The sequence below is a fragment of the Microcaecilia unicolor genome, chromosome 2, assembly GCF_901765095.1.
Source record: "Microcaecilia unicolor chromosome 2, aMicUni1.1, whole genome shotgun sequence".
NCBI classification, from domain to species: domain Eukaryota; kingdom Metazoa; phylum Chordata; class Amphibia; order Gymnophiona; family Siphonopidae; genus Microcaecilia; species Microcaecilia unicolor.
The window spans coordinates 281,574,899-281,595,830 of NC_044032.1; the positions used below are offsets into that span (position 1 = coordinate 281,574,899).

The following is a 20,932-nucleotide window of genomic DNA, read 5'->3' on the forward strand; positions in this document are numbered from 1 at the left end:
AGTCAGTGGTAAATAACTTGTCTTAACAGTAGCCCTGTGTTGACAACTATTACTTCTATTTATCATTTATATAGCGCTACAAGGCATGCGCAGCAATGTACACCATACACAAAAAAGACAGTCCCTGCTCATGCCCCATAATAGTTTAAATCTTCTTCTGTTAAATCGTATATCATCTGTGATACTGAGAGGTAATATTTACTCACAGGACCTACTGAAGTGTGGCATTCCTCAGTGAGCAGTTACGTCACCAACATTGTCTTTCTCTTTATGCCTGTTACTGGTACAGTGTTCTGCCAGAGATCTGCAGATAATGTCTATTTGATGAGGATTGGGCTGGCTTAGTGTACATTGTTAAAACCTGCTGGGAAAAATATTTGATTGGCTTGTGATAAAATAGCCTTCCATTGAATAACTTGAAAACTGAGGTCTAGTGATTGACAAGGGTGGAGAGTGTATTCCTTACCAGTTTGATATAAACTGCACCTTCTGCATACGTTGAAGCTATTTCTGACTATTCAATAATTTCGAATGGTAAATCAGTTCTAAGACTTACCTCTTGTTAATTACTGTAATTCTTTGTAGGTCTTACTTCAAAGAGTTTCAGGGGATTGCAAATGGTACAGAATGCATATGCTATGTTGATTTCTGGCCATGGAAAAAGAGACCATTTATCATTACCATGGTTTGAATTACATTGGCTTTTACCACTTTGCAGATCTAAATTTATCAGTATCTGTCTTATTTATATACTCTCTACTTGGACATACCAAGCAAACAAACAAATAAAAAACGAAATTAGATACTGAAAAAGGCTGGTCCTCTTAATGTGGATCACCTATCAGAGATTACTCTGCCAGCTAGCTCTATGGAAACATCTGCCCTTAACTTTAAGAGGCCTTATTTGTATATACCAGATTTTTCCTAAGTGACTCTGTCATGCAAGTTCTCACCATGTGCTTGTTGTGGAAAGATTTGAAGAAACTGAATAGGCTAGTGGGGCATTTTTGTTGGGGTGGGAGGAAACCTAAATTGAGATTGTCCTTTTTGTATAGCGGTTGGAGGCAGGGCGATCTGGGTTTGCCTAATATGAAATTATATAATCAGGCTTGTCTAGCTTGCCATTTAAAAGATTGGCTGTTGTGTTCCTGGGAATACACTCCTCTAGATGTGGAACAGGAATTTCTAGCTCCCTGGCATCCCAGTTACCTGCTTTCATGCACCATACGGGAAACTACCTGACAGTTTGAAACAGAGTCCTTTTGCAAAGCTTCAACAGCTACTACCAATAGGTCAGGGGGATCAATTTGCATACCTGCAGCTAGCAAATAATATACGAACGTTGAGCATGGACAATCTTTGCCATTCCACCAGTAATAAACTGAGGAATTTTTCATTACAGGTATGGATAACGATAGGTTGACTATCTCTGGTATACATAAGTTCTATCAAGCTTTAGGTAATTTGAAGGCTTGTGGATTGCAGTGAGCCTGGGACTGAGAAGTAGATCATCATTTGGGATTGCTTAATTTTTGAAAATTAATCAAAGGGATCCTCTTTTTAGCACATAATGCTGATTTTCGTGAATGCCAATATAGAATATTGCATAGAGCTTATTTTTCCCAAGCAAGAGCATTTAAAGTCAAGTTAGTTGGGAAATATGGGAATAATGAAGGCACGCTATTTCATGTCATTTGGACTTGTCCTAAAATCCAGAATTTTTGGAATGAAATCTTTAGTTATCTGAACTCTTTGTTGGAGTCGCATATTTGGTCTACTTTTGAGATAGTGATGCTGGACTGTAGGGGAGATTTTGGAGTTAGAGGTAATGGACATTATCTGACTCTTCTTCCCCCTTTCCCTCTCTAACTCCCCCCCCCCCAACTGCACCTACCATACATGCAACTACCTTACATGTACCTCATTCTACTACAATATCACTTTGTATTCATTCATACCATGTATTTGTTCAGACCGTAATCGGTTAACGGTTATATGTAAGCCACATTGAGCCTGCAAAAGGTGGGAAAATGTGGGATACAAATGTAACAAATAATAATAATAATTTGTTCAAAAGGTGATTCTTGTGGGGAAAAATGCATCCTTCAACAATGGGTACACACACAGATAGTCCCTGATTTTGGCAATGTCAACCTTTATGATTTGGGAAGCTAAAGAATTAGATCTTACTTTTAAGTGTAGGCACCGTTTTTTTTTTTTAGCTATTTGGAATACATGTATATAATATTTGTCGTTGAGAGTAAGGAATTTAATATAGAATAGATTACATTTGTAACATTTAGTTTGGTCCATTGATCCAACATTCAGTTGGGATCTGTGACAGAACAGTGTATTTTAAGCCCGTAAAACTGCCTTAGGGGGTCTTTTACTAAAGATTAGCTTGAGTTATCTGCAGCAAAGCACATAGGAATAAAATGGAGCTTGCTGCAGATAACTTGAGCTATTTTTTAGTAAAAGACACCCTTAATTATTCTTGAAGTGCATTTCTCTAGTTTGGCCAGCAGGTGGTGCATGTTATCTTTTAAGCTGTTACAAAGAACTGACCTTTCGTTCTTTAGTTAACAAAGATAAAGGAAATGCCTGCAATGATGTAACCAGCTATTTTTAAAACTTATTGTTGTGGACTCTGATTGACCCAGGAGCTCATTTTCATTTGGATTTTACTGGCTTCTTCCCCAGTTTCAGCCTGGGAGAAGAGAGATAAGAGTTCTCTTTGCTGAAGCCCTATAAAACAGTCCAGTTTGATAACTGGTGAGCAGCTATATGTCCTGATCTCCCCAGGTACTTTTTAGAAGCTAAACAAATGTTTAGGTAGTGTTATAATTGATCCATATTTCAGTTACCTGTTATCGTTTGCCGATTGCAGTTTTTGTGTTTCACTGTTTATTTTATTTTATTTTTGTTACATTTGTACCCCGCGCTTTCCCACTCATGGCAGGCTCAATGCGGCTTACATGGGGCAATGGAGGGTTAAGTAACTTGCCCTGAGTCACAAGGAGCTGCCTGTACCTGAAGTGGGAATCGAACTCAGTTCCCCAGGACCAAAGTCCACCACCCTAACTACTAGGCCACTCCTCCACCCACTAGGCCACTCCTCCACTATTTTTAAGACAATAAACAATTTTTAGTTTGTTGACTTTGCCTGTCTGGACTGATAAAGAATCCTGGTGGTTTGTGTGTTGGGTCTGTGAGTTTTTTCTGGGAACTGTGGAACCACTGGGAGTGTGACCCCAGTAATCTAGAAATCACTGGGGTAATTTGAGAGTGAGAGACTCGCCCAGAGGCAGTTGGGACCCAGTCGGTGGGAGGCAGGTGCTAGAGCACAAACGGTAGGTGCTGGCTTACCTGAGCTGTTCTGGGGGTAGACCCTCTAACTGGCCGTGGGGTAACCCCAGGTGGATTGCTAGGCATTTTGTGACAGGAGCATTATGGTGTTTTAGATGAATATGGGGGGAGGGAGAAGGGGATGCATGGAGTTAAGAAGGTAGAAGGCTATAACAAACAAGGCCTTTCACCTCAGTTTTGGTGATGATGAGACATTTCTTTTGCTCAATTTTCAGCCCTGATGGTTATTTGCATGGTTATTTGTATGATTTCCATGTTGTTCATATATCTGTAATAATGTAATAAAAAGTTTCTCTTTTGAAAACTTTTTCCCCCAGAATGCCTTTCTTTTTTTTTTGGGGGGGGGAACTGTGTGTCCGAGGAGGGAGGAGAAATGAGTGGCATGGGGGGGGGGGAGGGGCCATGAAAATTGCATGGACACTAGGGATGCCACAAACCGAAAGAGTTTGGGAACCACTGGTGTAAATGGGTTGAATATTTGGGGATGCTAGGTCTGTGGCCATTTTTCTCAAGCTGCAGAAAAGATATTTGGGCTCTCTCTCTTTTTTTGTGTGTAGATATAGGCTGTGCTTTGTTTACAGAGCTCTATTGTTGGACGAATAATGAAAAAAATAAAATAATGTTAATTAAAGCACTGTGTGTAACAAATGGTATAGTATGCTGTCATGATCCGTGTAAAGGCAGAATCCATTATGTGCCATAATTGAACTTTATGTTGCAACGTGCTTACTTATAGTAATAAAAAGACTTAAGAAATGAAGCAGCGTTCCTGGGTTTGTGCTGCAAATCTGTGATTAAATTTTGGTCAATGTGACCTTTCAGTTAAATACAGGAACTTCAAGAACCTGGAGGCCTGTTTTCAAGTCCCATTCCAGTATACAGTGTGTGGTTTGAGCAAGTTATGTGAACTGTCCCTGTGCTCATGTTAAACAACCAGCTCTTTAGAAGGAGACCATTTCTATTTCAATCATATATATATCTCGTGTGATACTGTGCACCCTGACAGGTCTCAGTAAATTACAAGTCATTTTCGCCCATCTATTGGAAAAACTTTTATTTTTAGCACTGTCTCATTGCACCTCTTCCCTTGTCCCTCCCACCCCCCAGCTTTTTTTTTTCTTTAAATTTTTCACCCCAGAAGGCAGCGCTGGAAACCTTTGGTGGCTCTGAATGCTGCAGAGACATGCCTTGCAGCCTACTTGGAGGATTATCTTGGAAGTAAAGTCTGCTGAGCTGTAGCTTGAGTCACAGGGCTGGCCTTAACACTTTTATTTTTAAACATAAATCGGTGGAGCACTTTTTTGATAACTTATTCTGATACTGTTAGTCCTGCAATTATTTGTTACAGTGGAATATCATATGTAGAACAACGAAACCACATTAGTAAATTGGGAATTCTTGTCTGAAGATCCATCGGTTACAGAACCATTTTCCACAAATATGTTCAGATCATTACAAAGATAAGACACCCTGATTTGTTCTTTAATTCCTACAGGGGAGACAGGCAGAGCTGGAGATGCAGCTGAAGCATGGGAAAGAGGATCCTAGTGAAGTGCAGTACAAGAAATTTACAGCCTGGCTCTGGTAAGAGGAGGACGGTCTGTTCCTCATCATTTGTAAAGGGTACAAAGGAGAAAGGACATCAAAGGTCCATTTCAGCAAGTTTTAACTTTTGGATGGGCAACTGTGAGAAAAGACAAATTTATGACCAATAGTTTAAAAGAAATAAGGGATACTGAATTCTAGAATATTACTGCTCACAGGTAGCATTTATAGAGAACACAAGAGAGGTAAAATCAACAGGAAGAATGTCATGTACCGATCATGGGAGTGATGGTAAAATGATAAGTACATAAATATTGCCATACTGGGAAAGACCAAAGGTCCATTATGCCCAGCATCCTGTTTCCAACAGTGGCCAATCCAGGTCACAAATACCTGGCAATATCACAAAAAAGTACAAAACATTTTATACTGCTTATTCCAGAAATAGTGGATTTTCCCCAAAAGCCATCCAAACCTTTTTTAAACTTCGCTAAGCTAACCGCCTTTACCACATTCTCCAGCAACGAATTCCATAGTTTAATTACAAGTTGAGTGAAGAAAGATTTTCTCTGATTCGTTTTAAATTTACTACATTGTAGCTTCATCGCATTCCCCCTAGTTCTAGTATTTTTGGAAAGCGTAAACAGACACTTCACATCTACCCATTCAACTCCACTCATTATTATATAGACCTCTATCATATCTCCCCTCAGCCGCATTTTCTCCAAGCTGAAGAGCCCTAGCCGCTTTAGCTTTTCCTCATAGGGAAGTTGTCCCATCCCCTTTATCATTTTCGTCACCCTACTCTGCACCTTTTCTAATTCCACTGTATCTTTTTTGAGATGTGGCGACCAGAATTGAACACAATATTCGAGGTGTGGTCGCACCATAGATCGATACAAAGGCATTATAACATCCTCATTTTTGTTTTCCATTCCTTTCCTAATACTACCTAACATTCTATTTGCTTTCTTAGCCGCAGCAGCACACTGAACCCGACAAGGTTCCAAAAATGTACTAAACATTTTATACTGCTTATCCAAGAAATAGTGGATTTTCCCCAAGTCCATTTAATAACGGTCTATGGACTTTTCCTTTAGGAAGCCGTCCAAACCTTTTTTAAACTCCGCTAAGCTAACCACCTTTACCACTTTCTCTGGCAACGAATTTCAGAGTTTAATTACACGTTGAGTGAAGAAACATTTTCTCCGATTTGTTTTAAATTTACTACATTGTAGCTTCATCGCATGCCCCCTAGTCCTAGTATTTTTGGAAAGCGTGAGCAGACGCTTCACATCTACCCGTTCACCTCCACTCATTATTTTATAGACCTCTATCATATCTCCCCTCAGCCGCCTTTTCTCCAAGCTGAAGAGCCCTAGCTGCTTTAGCCTTTCCTCATAGGGAAGTCGTCCCATCCCCTTTATCATCGACGACGACACCTAGATCCCTTTCTTGGTCCGTGACTTCTAACGTGGAACTTTGCATGACGTAGCTATAATTCGGGTTCCTCTTTCCCACATGCACTTTGCACTTGCTCACATTAAACGCCATCTGCCATTTAGACGCCCAATCTCGTAAGGTCCTCTTGTAATTTTTCACAATCCTCCCGCGATTTAATGACTTTGAATAACTTTGTGTCATCAGCAAATTTAATTACCTCACTAGTTACTCCCATCTCTAGGTCATTTTATAAATATGTTAAAAATCAGCGGTCCCAGAACAGACCCCTGGGGAACCCCACTAACTACCCTTCTCCATGGAGAATACTGACCATTTAACCCTACTCTCTGTTTTCTATCTTTTAACCAGTTTTTAATCCACAATAGAACACTACCTCCTATCTCATGACTCTCCAATTTCCTCTGGAGTCTTTCATGAGGTACTTTGTCAAACGCCTTCTGAAAATCCAGATACACAATATCAACCGGCTCCCCTTTATCCACATGTTTGTTCACCCCTTCAAAGAAATGTAATAGACTGATGAGGCAAGATTTCCCTTCACTAAATCCATGTTGGCTTTGTCTCTTTAATCCATGCTTTTGAATATGCTGTGTAATTTTGTTCTTTATAATAGTCTCTACCATTTTACCCGGCCCCAACGTCAGACTCACCGGTCTATAATTTCCCGGATCTCATCTGGAACCTTTTTTAAAAATCGGCGTTACATTGGCCACCCTCAAATCTTCCGGTACCACGCTCGATTTTAAGGATAAATTACATATTACTAACAATAGCTCCGCAAGCTCATTTTTCAGTTCTATTTATTTATTTATTTGTTGTATTTGTATCCCACATTTTCCCACCTATTTGCAGGCTCAATATGGCTTACAATATTCCGTTATGACATTCGCCATTCCAGAGTAAAAGTACTCTGGGATGAATACCATCCGATCCAGGAGATTTGCTACTCTCCAGTTTATAGAACTGCCCCATCCTCCAGGTTACAGAGAATTCATTAGGTTTCTCAGACTCATCAACTTCGAATACCATTTCTGGCACCGGTATCCCACCCAAATCTTCCTTGGTGAAGACCGAAGCAAAGAATTCATTTAATCTCTCTGCTACGGCTTTGCCTTCCCTGATCGCCCCATTTACTCCTCGGTCATCTAGCGGTCCAACCAAATCTTTTGCCGGCTTCCTGCTTTTAATATACCTAAAAAATAATTTTACTATGTGTTTTTGCCTCCAACACAATCTTTTTTTCAAAGTCCCTTTTTCTCTTCCTTATCAGCGCTTTACATTTGACTTGACATTCCTTATGCTGTTTCTTATTATTTTCAGTCAGTTCCTTCTTCCATTTTCTGATGGTTTTTCTTTTAGCTCTAATAGCTTCCTTTACCTCACTTTTTAACCACGCCGGCTGTTGTTTGGTCTTCCGTCCTCCTTTTTTAATACGCAGTATATATTTGGCCTGGGCTTCCAGGATGGTGTTTTTGAACTGCATCCACCCTGATGTAAATTTTTGACCCTCGCAGCTGCTCCTCTAAGTTTTTTTTTTTTCACCGTTCTTCTCATTTTATCATAATCTCCTTTTTTAGAGTTAAATTCTAATGGATTTGATTCCCTACATATACCTACTTCAAGGCTAATATCAAATCCGATCACATTATGATCACCGTTATTAAGTGGCCCCAGCACCATTACCTCGTACACCAGATCATGCACTCCACTAAGGACTAGGTCTAGAATTTTTCCTTCTCTCGTCGGCTCCTGTACCAGCTGCTCCATAAAGCAGTCCTTGATTTCATCAAGGAATTTTACCTCCCAAGCATGCCCTGATGTTACATTTACCCAGTCAATATCAGGGTAATTGAAATCACCCATTAATATTGTGCTGCCCAGTTTGTTTGCGTCCCTAATTTCCTTTAAAATTTCTGCATCTGTCTGTTCATCGGTAGTACACTCCTATCACTATCCTTTTCCCCTTTACACATGGAATTTCAATCCAAAGTGATTCCAAGAAGTGTTTTGTTTCCTGCAGAATTTTCAATCTATTTGATTCAAGGCTCTCGTTAATATACAATGCTACCCCTCCACCAATTCGATCCACCCTATCACTACGATATAATTTGTACCCCGGTATGACTGTGTCCCACTGGTTATCCTCCTTCCACCAGGTTTCTGAGATGCCTATTATATCTAATTTTTCATTTAGTGCAATATATTCTAACTCTCCCATCTTATTTCTTAGGTTCCTGGCATTCGCATATAGACATTTCAAACTGTTTGCTGTTCCTGTTTACATCATGCTCAGTACTTGACAGTATTAATTTGCAATCTTTTGTCTGATTTTTATTTTTATTTAAGGACACGTGATCTACTACGGTCTCTTTTGCAACCTTACTATCAGGATACCCTATCTTCCCTGTTTTGGTGATATCTTTGAAAGATACCTTATCCCAACAGTCGCTTTTGAGCGACTGTCGGCCTCCCCCCCCCCGTTTCTAGTTTAAAAGCTGCTCTATCTCCTTTTTAAATGCCCATGCCAGCAGCCTGGTCCCACCCTGAGGAATCTGATTAAGGAACACTGAAAAATAATTAAAATTACAAAGTTTATATCATAGTAAATAAAGCAATATATTAATCCAAGATAAAAGGTGAAAAAAGTCTTAATATTATAATAACATCAGGTATTGTAAGAACAAATAGGATAAATCACAAATATAGAAAAGACAAAACACATATACTATACATACATGAGAAACAAATTTAAGTGTTCAAGGATCAGTAATTCTAAAACTTATTTATTTATTTATTGCATTTGTATCCCACAATTTCCCACCTTTTTGCAGTCTCAATGTGGCTTACATTATGCCATAATGGCGATCGCCATTTCCGGATTGAGAAATACAAAGTAGTATTACATTAAAGTTCATAAATGTTGAAGTAAATTATAAAATATAGAACTGGAGAAGTTCTCTACGATGACGAATCGCAGAAGGCAAAAGTAGAGACTACGTCTCCAGTGGTGAATCGTCTTTTAGTCTCTACTTTTGCCTTCTGTGAAGTAAATTATAAAGTAATTTACTTTTGCCTGGACACTTTTAGACTAATGTGATACAAATGGCAGAAATGTTGGTCAACTTTTTACATCTCAGCAGAGAGAAGCTACAATGTTCAGAAGCTGCACTGTAGTCCTAAGAGAAAGCATAGCCAACTTATTTAATTATTGGAAAATAAAAAGGTAAAACACATGAAGTGTACTAAATATGAAACAAGTGTTTATAAATACACATATATATAAATTTATACATATAGATGGGTTTAGTGTTCAATATAAATATATTTTTAACTTTTACATTTTTGATTTATATACTTGAGCTTTTAGAAGCGTTTAAAGTTTTGACTGGAGATCAGTTTCCAGTCTTTCGTACCACATTGCACTAGTGGAGAAGTAGTTGTTAGAGCACTAGTCTTCCTCCCCGTGAACTCCGCTCACTGGACAAATCTCTCTTGTCGTCCCCCTTCTCCTCTACTGCTAACTCCAGACTTCGTTCCTTTTCCCTCGCTGCACCTTATGCCTGGAATAGACTTCCTGAGCCTATACGTCGAGCTCCATCTCTACCTGTTTTCAAATCTACGCTAAAAACCCACCTTTTCACCACTGCTTTTGACTCCTAGCCACTACTCAATTTGCCCTCCCCTTGTTCCTTCTCACCCAGTACTTCCCTTGTCCTTAATTGTTTTGTCTGTCTGTCTTATTTTTAGATTGTAAGCTCTTTTGAGCAGGGACTGTCTCTCTCTATGTTGGATGTTCAGCGCTGCATGCGTCTGGTAGTGCTATACAAATGTTAATAATAATAATAGTCTTCACATTCAGAGGTGCCTGGTTCAACTCCCACTGCTGCTTCTTGTGATCTTGGGTAAGTCATGTAACCCTTCATTGCCTCAGGTACAAAATTAGATTGTGAGCCCTCCAGGGACAGAGAAATACCCTGTGTACCTGAATGTAACTCACCTTGCGCTACTACTGAAAAATGGGTGAGCAAAAATCCAAATTAAAAAAAAAAAATGGTTCCTGACATTTCATTAGTTTTTGGAATCACTCATCCTTGGACACCTATAGGGTAATTTTAAAAGGCATCTTTGTAGGTAAAATTGTTTCATATATAAATGCAGAGGCCCATTTTACATAGAACATTGAGATCAGAATTTAGATTTCCAGCAGTATTTTATCAAAGGCTGTGTGGAATGTGGGGCTTCCTATTGAATACCTATAAGGACATGTAGGAGTCAATATGTATTTGCCCACATGCACAGTAGGAGCAGCGATTTTAAAAATTTACATGTGGAAAAAATAAGCAGCGTGAACCTGGAAGCTTCCACATGGAGATGACTTCACAACTTCTGTGTGTAAGTGGCACTTCTTCCATGTGTAATTGTCCCATTTTAGGAACTTAGACATGTAATTGCCATCAGTTAGTAGTGAGGCCACAATTTTTATTTTTATTCATTTTGGAGGTGGAAGTAAACTCTTAGTTCCTCATGTTCATAATAATAATAATGTTCAACCTTGGCTGAAACAAGCACTTTTGTAAATCTGTGCATGCCTATTAGTTGGTTTAAAACCTGGTAGGGGAATTTCTGCCCACTTCTTGGGTGCTTGCAACCACCTGAGCAAAGGTTGCTTGAATCAACTCCAGCAAACAGCTAATTACATAAGCAGACCAGCACAGACTCTCCTTCTGATAAAAGGAGGTACTTGGACTCAAACTCTGTGCAGAAACATCAGCACAGTACCAGCACCTCTTCGCTGGAACTGTCTGACACTACAAAGGAAGGACTTCCTTATCACAGGCTGTTCCACCACTGAAGAATTATTTGTGCAACATCTGGATCCAGTCTTGGTTACAGTAGCTGATGAGATCTCTTCATCAATATCTTCTAAGCTGCCTGGAAATTCCTATTCTTTTCTTCAAAATATGTTTGAAGACATTCAAAATGGCTATCTTAAAGATGCATCTAATATTCCACCTACAATATTCCACAACCTAAAGAGCCAGCACACTACTTTTGTCTTAGGTCTGCATAGGGCTTCCGGCTCAGATCTGGTTTTCTCCTTCATTTTCTTCTTCAGACTCAGAACATGAGCATTCCCTTCCTCTAACCTCACTAGTCTCATCTTTGTCTAATGTGGAGGACTTCCTAGACATTTTAAATATTCTGCTACCCTCCACAAAATGAGAATAGGAGAGATCTACAGGAATTCCTTCTCAGTCTTCTTCTGTACCTCCAAGAAATTAATTTCCTATGTCATATCAGATTTCCAATCTGAAGAAGAAGGATTACCTTTGAAAGCTAATCAAAAGATGTATTGTTAGTCCAATAAGAAAGGTATCATCTTATATTCTTTTCTATGTTTCGATTTATTTCTATTTATTACCTTTAAAAGTGGACTAACATAGCTACCACACCACTTTACCCAAGAGTCTCTGTCCTTTGGAAGACTGGATTCTTAGGAGCACTGCACTGAGAAATCGAAGGCTTCTCCATGAAAGAGTCTTGACTGGTCTGTTCAGGAGTTGATGGTTTCTGCACAGAGGAAGTATTTTTGCGAGATTTTTCAAGTAGCAACCTCTTTTCGTGGTCCAAGTTCTTGCTGAGTCTATTGAAACGATTTCTTCATGCTCTCAGTGACATTCAAGTACAGTGTTTCCTGTCTTTTTGGTCATATTCTGAACCAAGGCACAAGAGGCAGTTTGAGCACGGCCAGAAGCTAGATTTAAGTAGCATTATGACAGAAAAAAAATTATAAAGAAACTTGACAAAATCATATCAAACAGAATAAAAAGAGCTTTGTTTTAAGTCTGTTCTGTTCTGTCAAGCAGGAGCACAAATTTGAATAGCCGAGGGTACCGCTGTGCATGGGACGAACTGTGCATATTCAGTCATTATGTTTTGAGCCCTGGGAGAGTAGTTCCATCTTAGCATCATTGGATGATGTCACCCACTTGTATGCCTAACTAATTTCTGGTTGTTGACTGAAAGTTTGTTACTACCTGCTGCACAAATTAAGTGGCCTGTTACAAAAGTGCTCTCTCAATGTGTGTACAAATAAAAAGTAATGCACACTTTTTTCTATGCAGATTCTACCTTTTTCTCAAAATGAAACACACATGTACTTCCATTTTGAAATTACCACAGGAAAAAACCGTACACTTACACACAAACATTTGTAGGTGCTGTTTGGGGTGCACAAATATTCAGGATTAAAGGCCCCCCATATAGGTAAGTGTAAGTCTATATAGTGATAACAGAGCACGCCTGCCCCATGTAAGTATTCCTGGAGACTTAGTTTGAGAGCAGCAAGGGCACAGTTGTGATGTACTTGTAAGTTTTATAAAATATGCAAGTACATATATATATTTACACCTGCTTTCAGAGCAGATTATAAATGTGATTGTCGACATTATGTGCTACAGTGGCTTCTTCTAGGAGCCAACTTTATAAAGGCACATAGGTGCCTATGCTGTCATTATAGTTTACCAGTGTTGGGGAGGTATGAACTGTTTGTGAGTTCCATTTAGTCCCTGAAGCAGGCAACAAAACAAGGACTCTCATCAGACCTTACTTTAACCTAACTGAAGCTGATTTGGATTAAAACTAAGTGTAACACTTTTTATATAGTTATTTGGAGTGATTTAAGCCACAGATTGACTCTGCATTTTGATTAGGACTTTATGTCATTGCATTGACTTATTATGAAGCACAAAAGTTTATTTTAAGGAGCCTATGATGTTATGTGGCTCTGACAGGAGCCTTTACAAATAGCTTGAGCCATATGCAGGGGCTCCTTGTGGGCGCAGCTATGTATTTGTGGCAGCGCGATTGTTATTGGTGCATTGTTAAGCTTGAGAAACAGATACATCTGTTTATTCTGCTCCATATGATACTGATGGTTCCTAATGAGATTTTTTATAGTGTTATTTTAAGTTGGTTTGGTGTATCAGGGCCGTGCCAACACGGTAAGCGGGGTAAGCACCGCAGGGGGTGCCTTCCTTCAAGGGCGCCGCTGCGGTGCTGCCCCGCCATACCGCCCAGCCAACATCCTCGCGACCAGCCTTAAAAAAAAAAAAGAACGGGTGAAGCGCCTCGAGTCGCGTTTGCAGCTCTCTCTGCCCTGCTCTGCGCTGCTGCAGCTGTAAAGCCAGGGCGGGACACAGAAGGAAGGGCCGACGAGCAAATCGCTTTACAGCTGCAGCAGGGCAGAGAGAGCTGCAGACGCGACCGATGGGCGAGGGCTGGAAGTACAATGGGTCTTATTCCTGTGTGTTTCACAGGCTGGAATATCACTTTGCGTTGCACAACCAGTTTCAAAATGTGTTTTCAGCTTATAGAGAAGAGTTTGAGGGGCAGTACATCAGGTAGTAAAGTAAACATTTGTGGAATTTGGTTCAGCTCTGCTCTTCCAAGACCACATTGGATACCCTGTTGGTAAAATCAGAAGTGAAGTGTAGGGTTTTTTTTTTTTTTTTTTTGGGGGGGGGGGAGGGGGTGATTATTGGCAAAGCAAGCATTAGCTCAGTTACATCTAGTAAGACAGATTCATTATTTTCTGTCCATGCAAACATTTAAAAGGATTCTGGTGATGTCAAAATCCAGAGGAACCCAGAGATGGAAATGTTTCTTTGCTTCATTTCAGATCTAGTATTACTACTATTTACTATTTAACAGAACAAGCTGACTTTAAGTTCTTTAAACGCAGAAACGGAGAAAATTGAAGGCAGACACACTCTATGGCCTATCCAGTCTATCCATTTATGCCATCTACTATACTCTCGTATGTGCTTGCCCATGCTTTCTTCACCACCTCCATTGGAAGGCTGTTCCAAGCATCCGCCACTGTTTCTATAAACAAGTATTTCCTCGGGTTACTCCAGAGTCTGAACCCTTTCACATTCATCCAATGCCCCCTCATTCCAGAGCTTCCTTTCAATTGAAAGACTTGCCTCCTGTGCATTTATGCCACAGAAGCATTTAAATGTTAAACAAACATCTATCATAGTCTCATTTCCTGCCTTTCTTCCAAGGTAGACTTATTAGGTCTGTGCCCATATGCTTTATGACGAAGACCACTGACCATTTTGGTGGAAGATGTGGGCTTGGGCTGGAACTAGGGGCAGGTGGGATAATTTGGCTGGAACTGGGGGCTGAAAAGAAGGGGCAGCGAGAGGGATGGCAGACCCTGGATGGATGGAAGAGGGAGGGCAAATGGTGGATTGAAGGGGCAGAGAGAAAGGCAGTGGATGGAAGGGATGGCAGAGAGAGAGAGCGAAGACAGATGCTGGATGGAAGGAAGACGGTGAAAAGAAGATGAGGAAAGCAGAAACCAGAGACAACAAACTGTAAATAAAATATATATTTTTATTTTTTTGCTTTAGGATAAAATAGTATTATAGATGTGTTAATAAATGTTTATAAATAGAACATGTAAATAAGGTAATCTTTTTATTGGACAAATTTTAATACATTTTGACTAACTTTCGGAGAACAAAACTCCCTTCCTCAGGTCAGGATAGGATACTGTAACAGCACTATACTGTATTGATCCGAGGACGAAGGTTTTGGCCTCTGCAAGCTAAATGTATTAGTCTAATAAAATGGTATTATTTTATTTTCTATATTTGTTTTATTTCTATTTGTTAATTTGTAAAGTGGTGATTGATGTTTGTTAGTTATTTTCAAATTTACATCTGCTGTCTTTATATTTTGCACAGTACTAGGGGACATTTTCTTTTTCTGTGGTGTTGCATTGTATGCAGAGTCTGGCATCTTGGGGGTTCAGTTTAATTTTTGTCTAAATAGAAAGTTTATGATTACTTATTCTGTAGTGGATTAGGGTGTATCTGTGTTTATGAAAAAGACATGGCTTTCAGTTGGCATTGACTGTGCAGGATCGATCTGTACTATTCTGTCTGTTTTCATTTTACAGTAGATGAATTGATGATCTAGTGCTCATTGTAGTGTTTAAGATGCTTTCCTTTTCCTTGTGTGACTCGTAGAAATTATTGCTTATGGTATGGTAGAATTGCTCTATATGTCCTGAGTGTTTTGTATTCTCGGCATGCCTAGTACTAGAAGGTAGAAAAAAATCATTTTATTTTCATTATAGTGTTTGGAATATGTCCACTTTGATAATCAGGAGCTCAGCGTTGAAAGTTTATATTTATTTACTTATTTATGGTATTTTATGCTAGACGGGGTGGGGGGGGGCGCTAACTGATAGTCTGCAGGGGGGCACCACAGACCCTAGGCACAGCCCTGTGGTGTATCACGGTTTCTTCATTATAATATTGATACAGGGCTGGACTAAGTCTTAGGCAAACTAGGCATGTGACTGGGGTCAGAAAATTTAGGGGGGACCCTTTTAGATCTGCTCAGAACTTAGGAAGCTAGGATTGTCAACTATATTTTTCAGGGCTTGAGCTACAAGTGTTGTTTGGTGTGTGGGAGGGGGGGACTGAGCTTTGCATGGGGCGTTGAAGACTGCCAGTGATATCTGTGAGTGATAGTGTTGAGAAAGGGTAGAAAGGTTACAGGAATGGGGGAAAACATGAGGGGGCTGAACAGGAACCAGGAACACGGCTTTGGCAGGAACCAGAAACAGGAGCAAGACTCTCAGGAGCAAGGCCCTCGGGAACAGGGTTCGCAGGAGCAGGACTCTCAGGAGCAAGGCCCTCGGGAACAGGGTTCGCAGGAGGAGGACTCTCAGGAGCAAGGCCCTCAGGAATAGGGCTCTCAAGAGCAAGGTTTTCAGGAACAAGGCTTCAGGAGCCAAGGCTTTCAGAAACAAGGCAAACTTGTTGCGAAGGCACTGGAAGTGGGGCTGAGTTAACTAAAAAGCTTTCAACCCCGACAATGCCCAGGTGCGCCCTCCTCCAATGTTCCGCTGTCAGCTGCAAATCCATGACCTGCATGCTCCCCAGGGGAAGAGTGTGTGGAAGGACGCCGTCTCTGAGAATCCACAGAGTGGGTACAGCACCCCGTCAGGTCCATGACCAGCGGCTCCGGAGAAAAGAAGTGCACCAGACCAGGAGCAGTCACAGTAGGACTGTGACACCAGGATTGGCCAATTTGCCAGCATTCAAACTTGTAACCATTAACTCTCTCCTATCAAAGTATGTGCTTACCCTAATCCCCATGGTAACTCACAAATTATACTCCTACAGCTAGGTTCTGTAGTTTTCCCTTTTACATCTGGAGAGGTTAAATGAGGTGGGGAGGGGGCAGGGAAGGCCATGAATGAAAATTGTGTTGGGGAGGGTGGTAGGGTTACTGAATGTGACTTGGAGGGTGGGGGTGGGGTGAAGGTAGGGAAAGAAAAAAATGGGGCTTCATAGTAGGGGGCCCACAAATATAAATTTGCCTAGTGCTCACTATAGCATTAATCCAGAACACATAAAAGTCCTGTTATAGAATTAGGCCCACAAGTTTTCAAAAATGTGTGTAAGTGTGTTCCCCATCCCAGCCCTTAAATACATGTTTCATGCTTATTTGTATATTAGACAGTTTTGTAAAAGGCTATTGCTATGTGCACTGCTTTACCCATGGAAATGACTTTGAAAAGTTTTGGAGTTAATTTCAAAAACATTTTCCACATATAAAGCATGTTTTTTTTTTGTTTATATACAAAAGAATAGCTACAGTAAAATTGAATGGGCGCATTTGTGCACAGAAATATATGTGCCAAGCAGGAATACTTTTATGCTGCTTATGTGTATGCCACCCATTTGGGTATAACTGCTAGGTATGCATCTTCATAAAGGTGCTTAATAAACCCCAATAAATAAAATGCATGCATGTTGTTGTGCATGCCTTGGGACAGGTGTAACTTTGAGAAAATCTGAGGCACTGGAGATAGTTCTGGGAGGGTTTAGGAATATTTCTACAAATGATTCTTCATGTCAAGAGTGGAGTATGTTGGGTAGATCAGTGAAATAATTTGAATTGCATGTTTTACACAGCAGAATTTGAAAAGTGTGCAAGGATGGGAAGATTTTTGCAGGGAACTATAGGTCTAGTTATAGCTTGCAATCGAGTTTTGAAAGGGTGGCAAAATTTGAATCCCTTTTCCTCCTTTATTTTCTTAATTTAAATATTAAAACCATCAATATAAAGATGTTTTATGCCTGGTTTAGGAAAAGGTTTACTATAAAGGACAAAGTGCTTCCCAATCAGGTCATCCCATCTTTCTTGCATTGTGTTCTACTTTGTTTCAAGGATGTCAAAAGTAATGAACAGAATGGTTGTATGATAACCAATTGACTGCAAAACGTTTTCTTTTGTGAGGCACAGGGCAATCTATCACTTAACCTGGAATAGGGCTGTGAACTGTCTAAAGCTAATTTCTTAGAGGTCTAGACAAACAAAGCTCATATTTAGGTTCATAAATTGTCTTAACTCTGTGCTTTCTATCCATTTGACAGGGTCAGAGATGTGTTGACTGACGTCATAAAGTCTGCTTCAAAGTGAGTAGCACATGAGGGATTGGGGGAAGAAATCCTATTTAGAGCTTTCATTTGTTTGTATATAAATTGTCTGGAAAAGCTCTATGAGGAGAAAAAACCCTTTCTATGGCCAGTAAGCATAAAACATTTCATATGACCATATGCATTGCCATACTGGGATAGACCGATGGTCCATCAAGCCCAGTATCTTGTTTCCAACAGTGGCCAATCCAGATCAAGACTACCTGGTAACATCCCAGAACTGTAAAACAGATTTTGTGCTGCTTATCCTAAAAAAATAGTTTGAGTGTAGTAATGTATGGACACGTAGATATGTAGGTTTCCACACGATGCAAACTATGTGCACTATTGGTTGGTAGGAGGTGGTCTGTGATTATACTAATTCACAAGCTTGAGTGCTGCTATAGCACATTGACATTAGTTTGTCGCTGTGATTGTATGAGACACCTTCAAATAATCAACATTTTTCTGTTGCTTCAGAGCTGCTTTGTCTATTGTTGTTTGTGTATTTTTACAAAGATATTCTCGACTTAGCAGAGCCATTTTTTGTTTTTCTTTTTTGATATCCTAGAAATAAGCAGTGGCTTTTCCCAAGTCCATCTTAGTAACAGCTTATGCACTTTTCTTGTAGGAAATTATCCAAACCTTTTTTAAATCCTGCTAAGCTTACTGCTTTTACCACATTTTCTGGCAATGAATTCCAGAGTTTAATTGTACAATGAGTGAAGAAATATTTTCTCCAGTTTGTTTTAAATTTACTACGTAGTAGCTTAATTGTGTGCCCCCTAGTCCTAGTATTTTTGGAAAGAGTAAACAAGCGATTCACATCTACCCATTCCACTTCACTCAGTGTTTTATAGATCTCTATTATATCTAAATGATCCTAGTTTCTCTTTCTTTGGATTGATTAGCAATTTTATACCCTAAGAAATCATATTCTCCGAGGACAAGCAGGTTTATTCATTCTCACAAGTGGGTGGCACGACCCATGTCGCCCAGTCTAGGACTTATAACAAGTATAAGTAGAGTTTTGTGGAGCGTGAGACATGCTCCACCTCACATTCACATGTACCTTCCCGCCTGCTGCAACAACGCGGTCTCCTCAGTTCTTTTTCTACCATGGTAAGGAGAGGGTGTGTTTTTTTACCGTCTCCTCACAATGCTCTGTCCTAAAGGACTTTTTCGTGCAATTCACCGTTTTTTTCGTCTAAAATTGTGTTCCAGTTGTGAACCCCCCCCCCCCCCCCCCCCATTTTTGTCTTTCCCTTATATTTTTAGTTTAATTTGCCCTGTTTTAAGTTTCCTTTCTTTTTCGTCGTCCAGCCACTTCTAGGGAATTTTCCCTTTGTTTTTGCTGTTCCTTGCTTCTTTTTCAGGCACCATTGCTTCAGCCGTGGAAGTTTTTCCTTCCATGTCCACGAAGGTTCCCAGTGGCTTTTAAGTGCTGTACTCGGTGCAATTGGTTGATCTCTGGGAAGGACACCCATTCTTGGTGTCTCCAGTGTCTTCAGCCCGACCATAGCCTCACTAACTGTGTTCTCTGACTTCACATGAAGAAGAGGACCCAGATTTCCAGAGAGGCTCAATGAGAGAAGATTTTTTAAACCAAGTCCGGTTCCTTGATGTCTCCTTTGAGGTTTGAGGCATCGGCATTAATGTTGAGTGTTGCACTGGTATTGGGAGTGTTGGTAAGCATGGCTGCTGCTATACCCTTATAGACTGGGAGTAGTGAAGCATTGAGTGGTTCTACACCTTCCTCGGGGGCCTCCTGCTGTGCAGGGCCCCTGGAATAGTCTGTTGTCGGACCCGACCCCGAGGCGATGTGTGGATTTGATGTCCTTGTCGGCAACGAGTAGTCTCGGTGACCTGCTTCAGGCGAAGGCCTAGAAACATCATCACTGGTCGCCCTAAACACATGGTGCCAGGAGCTCTGGGGCATTGAAGGATTCGGCACCCGAGAAGTGTCGATGCAGGGAGGACCATTCCCCCTCCGTACAGGAGGTGCCGATGAATTGGTCTTCAGCAGCCAAGACCCAGCTCCTGCATCGACCCCAGCAACTCTGCAACCTGTGCCTGAACCGGCACCCCAGCTTTTCCCAGTATCGGCCCTTGATGAGCACATCCGTGTCTTGCTTCCTGAGCTGCTGAATGGCCTTATGCAACGGTGTGCATCGGCATCAGGGGTGCTTGAGCCTACCCTACCTCCCTTTGTGGCCCCACTTGGCCCTTAGCCTGAGGTGCAGCCTCCTCACCAATGCCATATGCGGCTCCGGTGTCAACTGCCACCGAAGTCGACACTCCCTCAATGTCGGTGGAGGAAACTTCATCGGAGTCGAGGCAGGAACATACTTCTTGATGCCATTCTCAAGGTCATGGTTCTGCCATGTCAAGGAAGGTTCTGTCTTGACACTCCCATCAGGAGATATTGTCAGACACCGAAGAGGAGTGCTCATGTGATTCAGAGAAGGATCCAAGGCAGTTTTTCTCGGATGGGTCCTATGATATTCCTTTGAACCCTCCCCCTCCACCTGAAAGGAGAAAGTCTCAGGAGGAGAGCCTTTCATTCCCTTCTTTTGTTAAGGAAATAGCTGATGCTTTTACTTTTCCTTTGGAAGTGGAGGATGAGCCCAGGGCCAAGATGCTCAAGGTCCTGAACTACATATCTCTTCCTAGGAAGGCTGTGACTGTCCCTCTTTATGAGGCACTCCAGGAAGTCCTCGTTAAGAACTGGGAGTCCTCTCTGCCAGTCCTGCTCATGCCCAAGAAGATAGACACCCAGTATTGGATCCACAGTTCACCTGGGTTTGATAAGGCTCAGTTTCCTCACAATTCCATTGTGATGGAATCCGCTGTCAAAAGAGCCAGGAGTTCCACGGACTATACCTTGGTGCCCCCAGGTAGAAAAGCTAGAACCTTGGATTCTTTTGGGAGGAAGCTATACCAGGCTTCAATGCTCATCTCCCAAATACAATCTTACCAGCTCTTCATGAGCATCCACTTGCAAAACTCGATGCGCAAGTTGTCGGACCTGGCTGAGACGCTCCCACCAG

At 40.9% G+C, this 20,932-nt stretch overlaps 1 protein-coding gene across 1 annotated transcript in view; it reads left to right on the forward strand.

Moving 5' to 3' along the window:
• The window catches only part of FOCAD (focadhesin), a 438,419-nt gene that overhangs the window by 231,022 nt on the left and 186,465 nt on the right, over positions 1 to 20,932 (forward strand). The window contains 2 exon segments of the mRNA XM_030194211.1: positions 4,862 to 4,950; positions 17,841 to 17,882. Coding sequence (XP_030050071.1) covers positions 4,862 to 4,950; positions 17,841 to 17,882 — 131 coding nt within the window.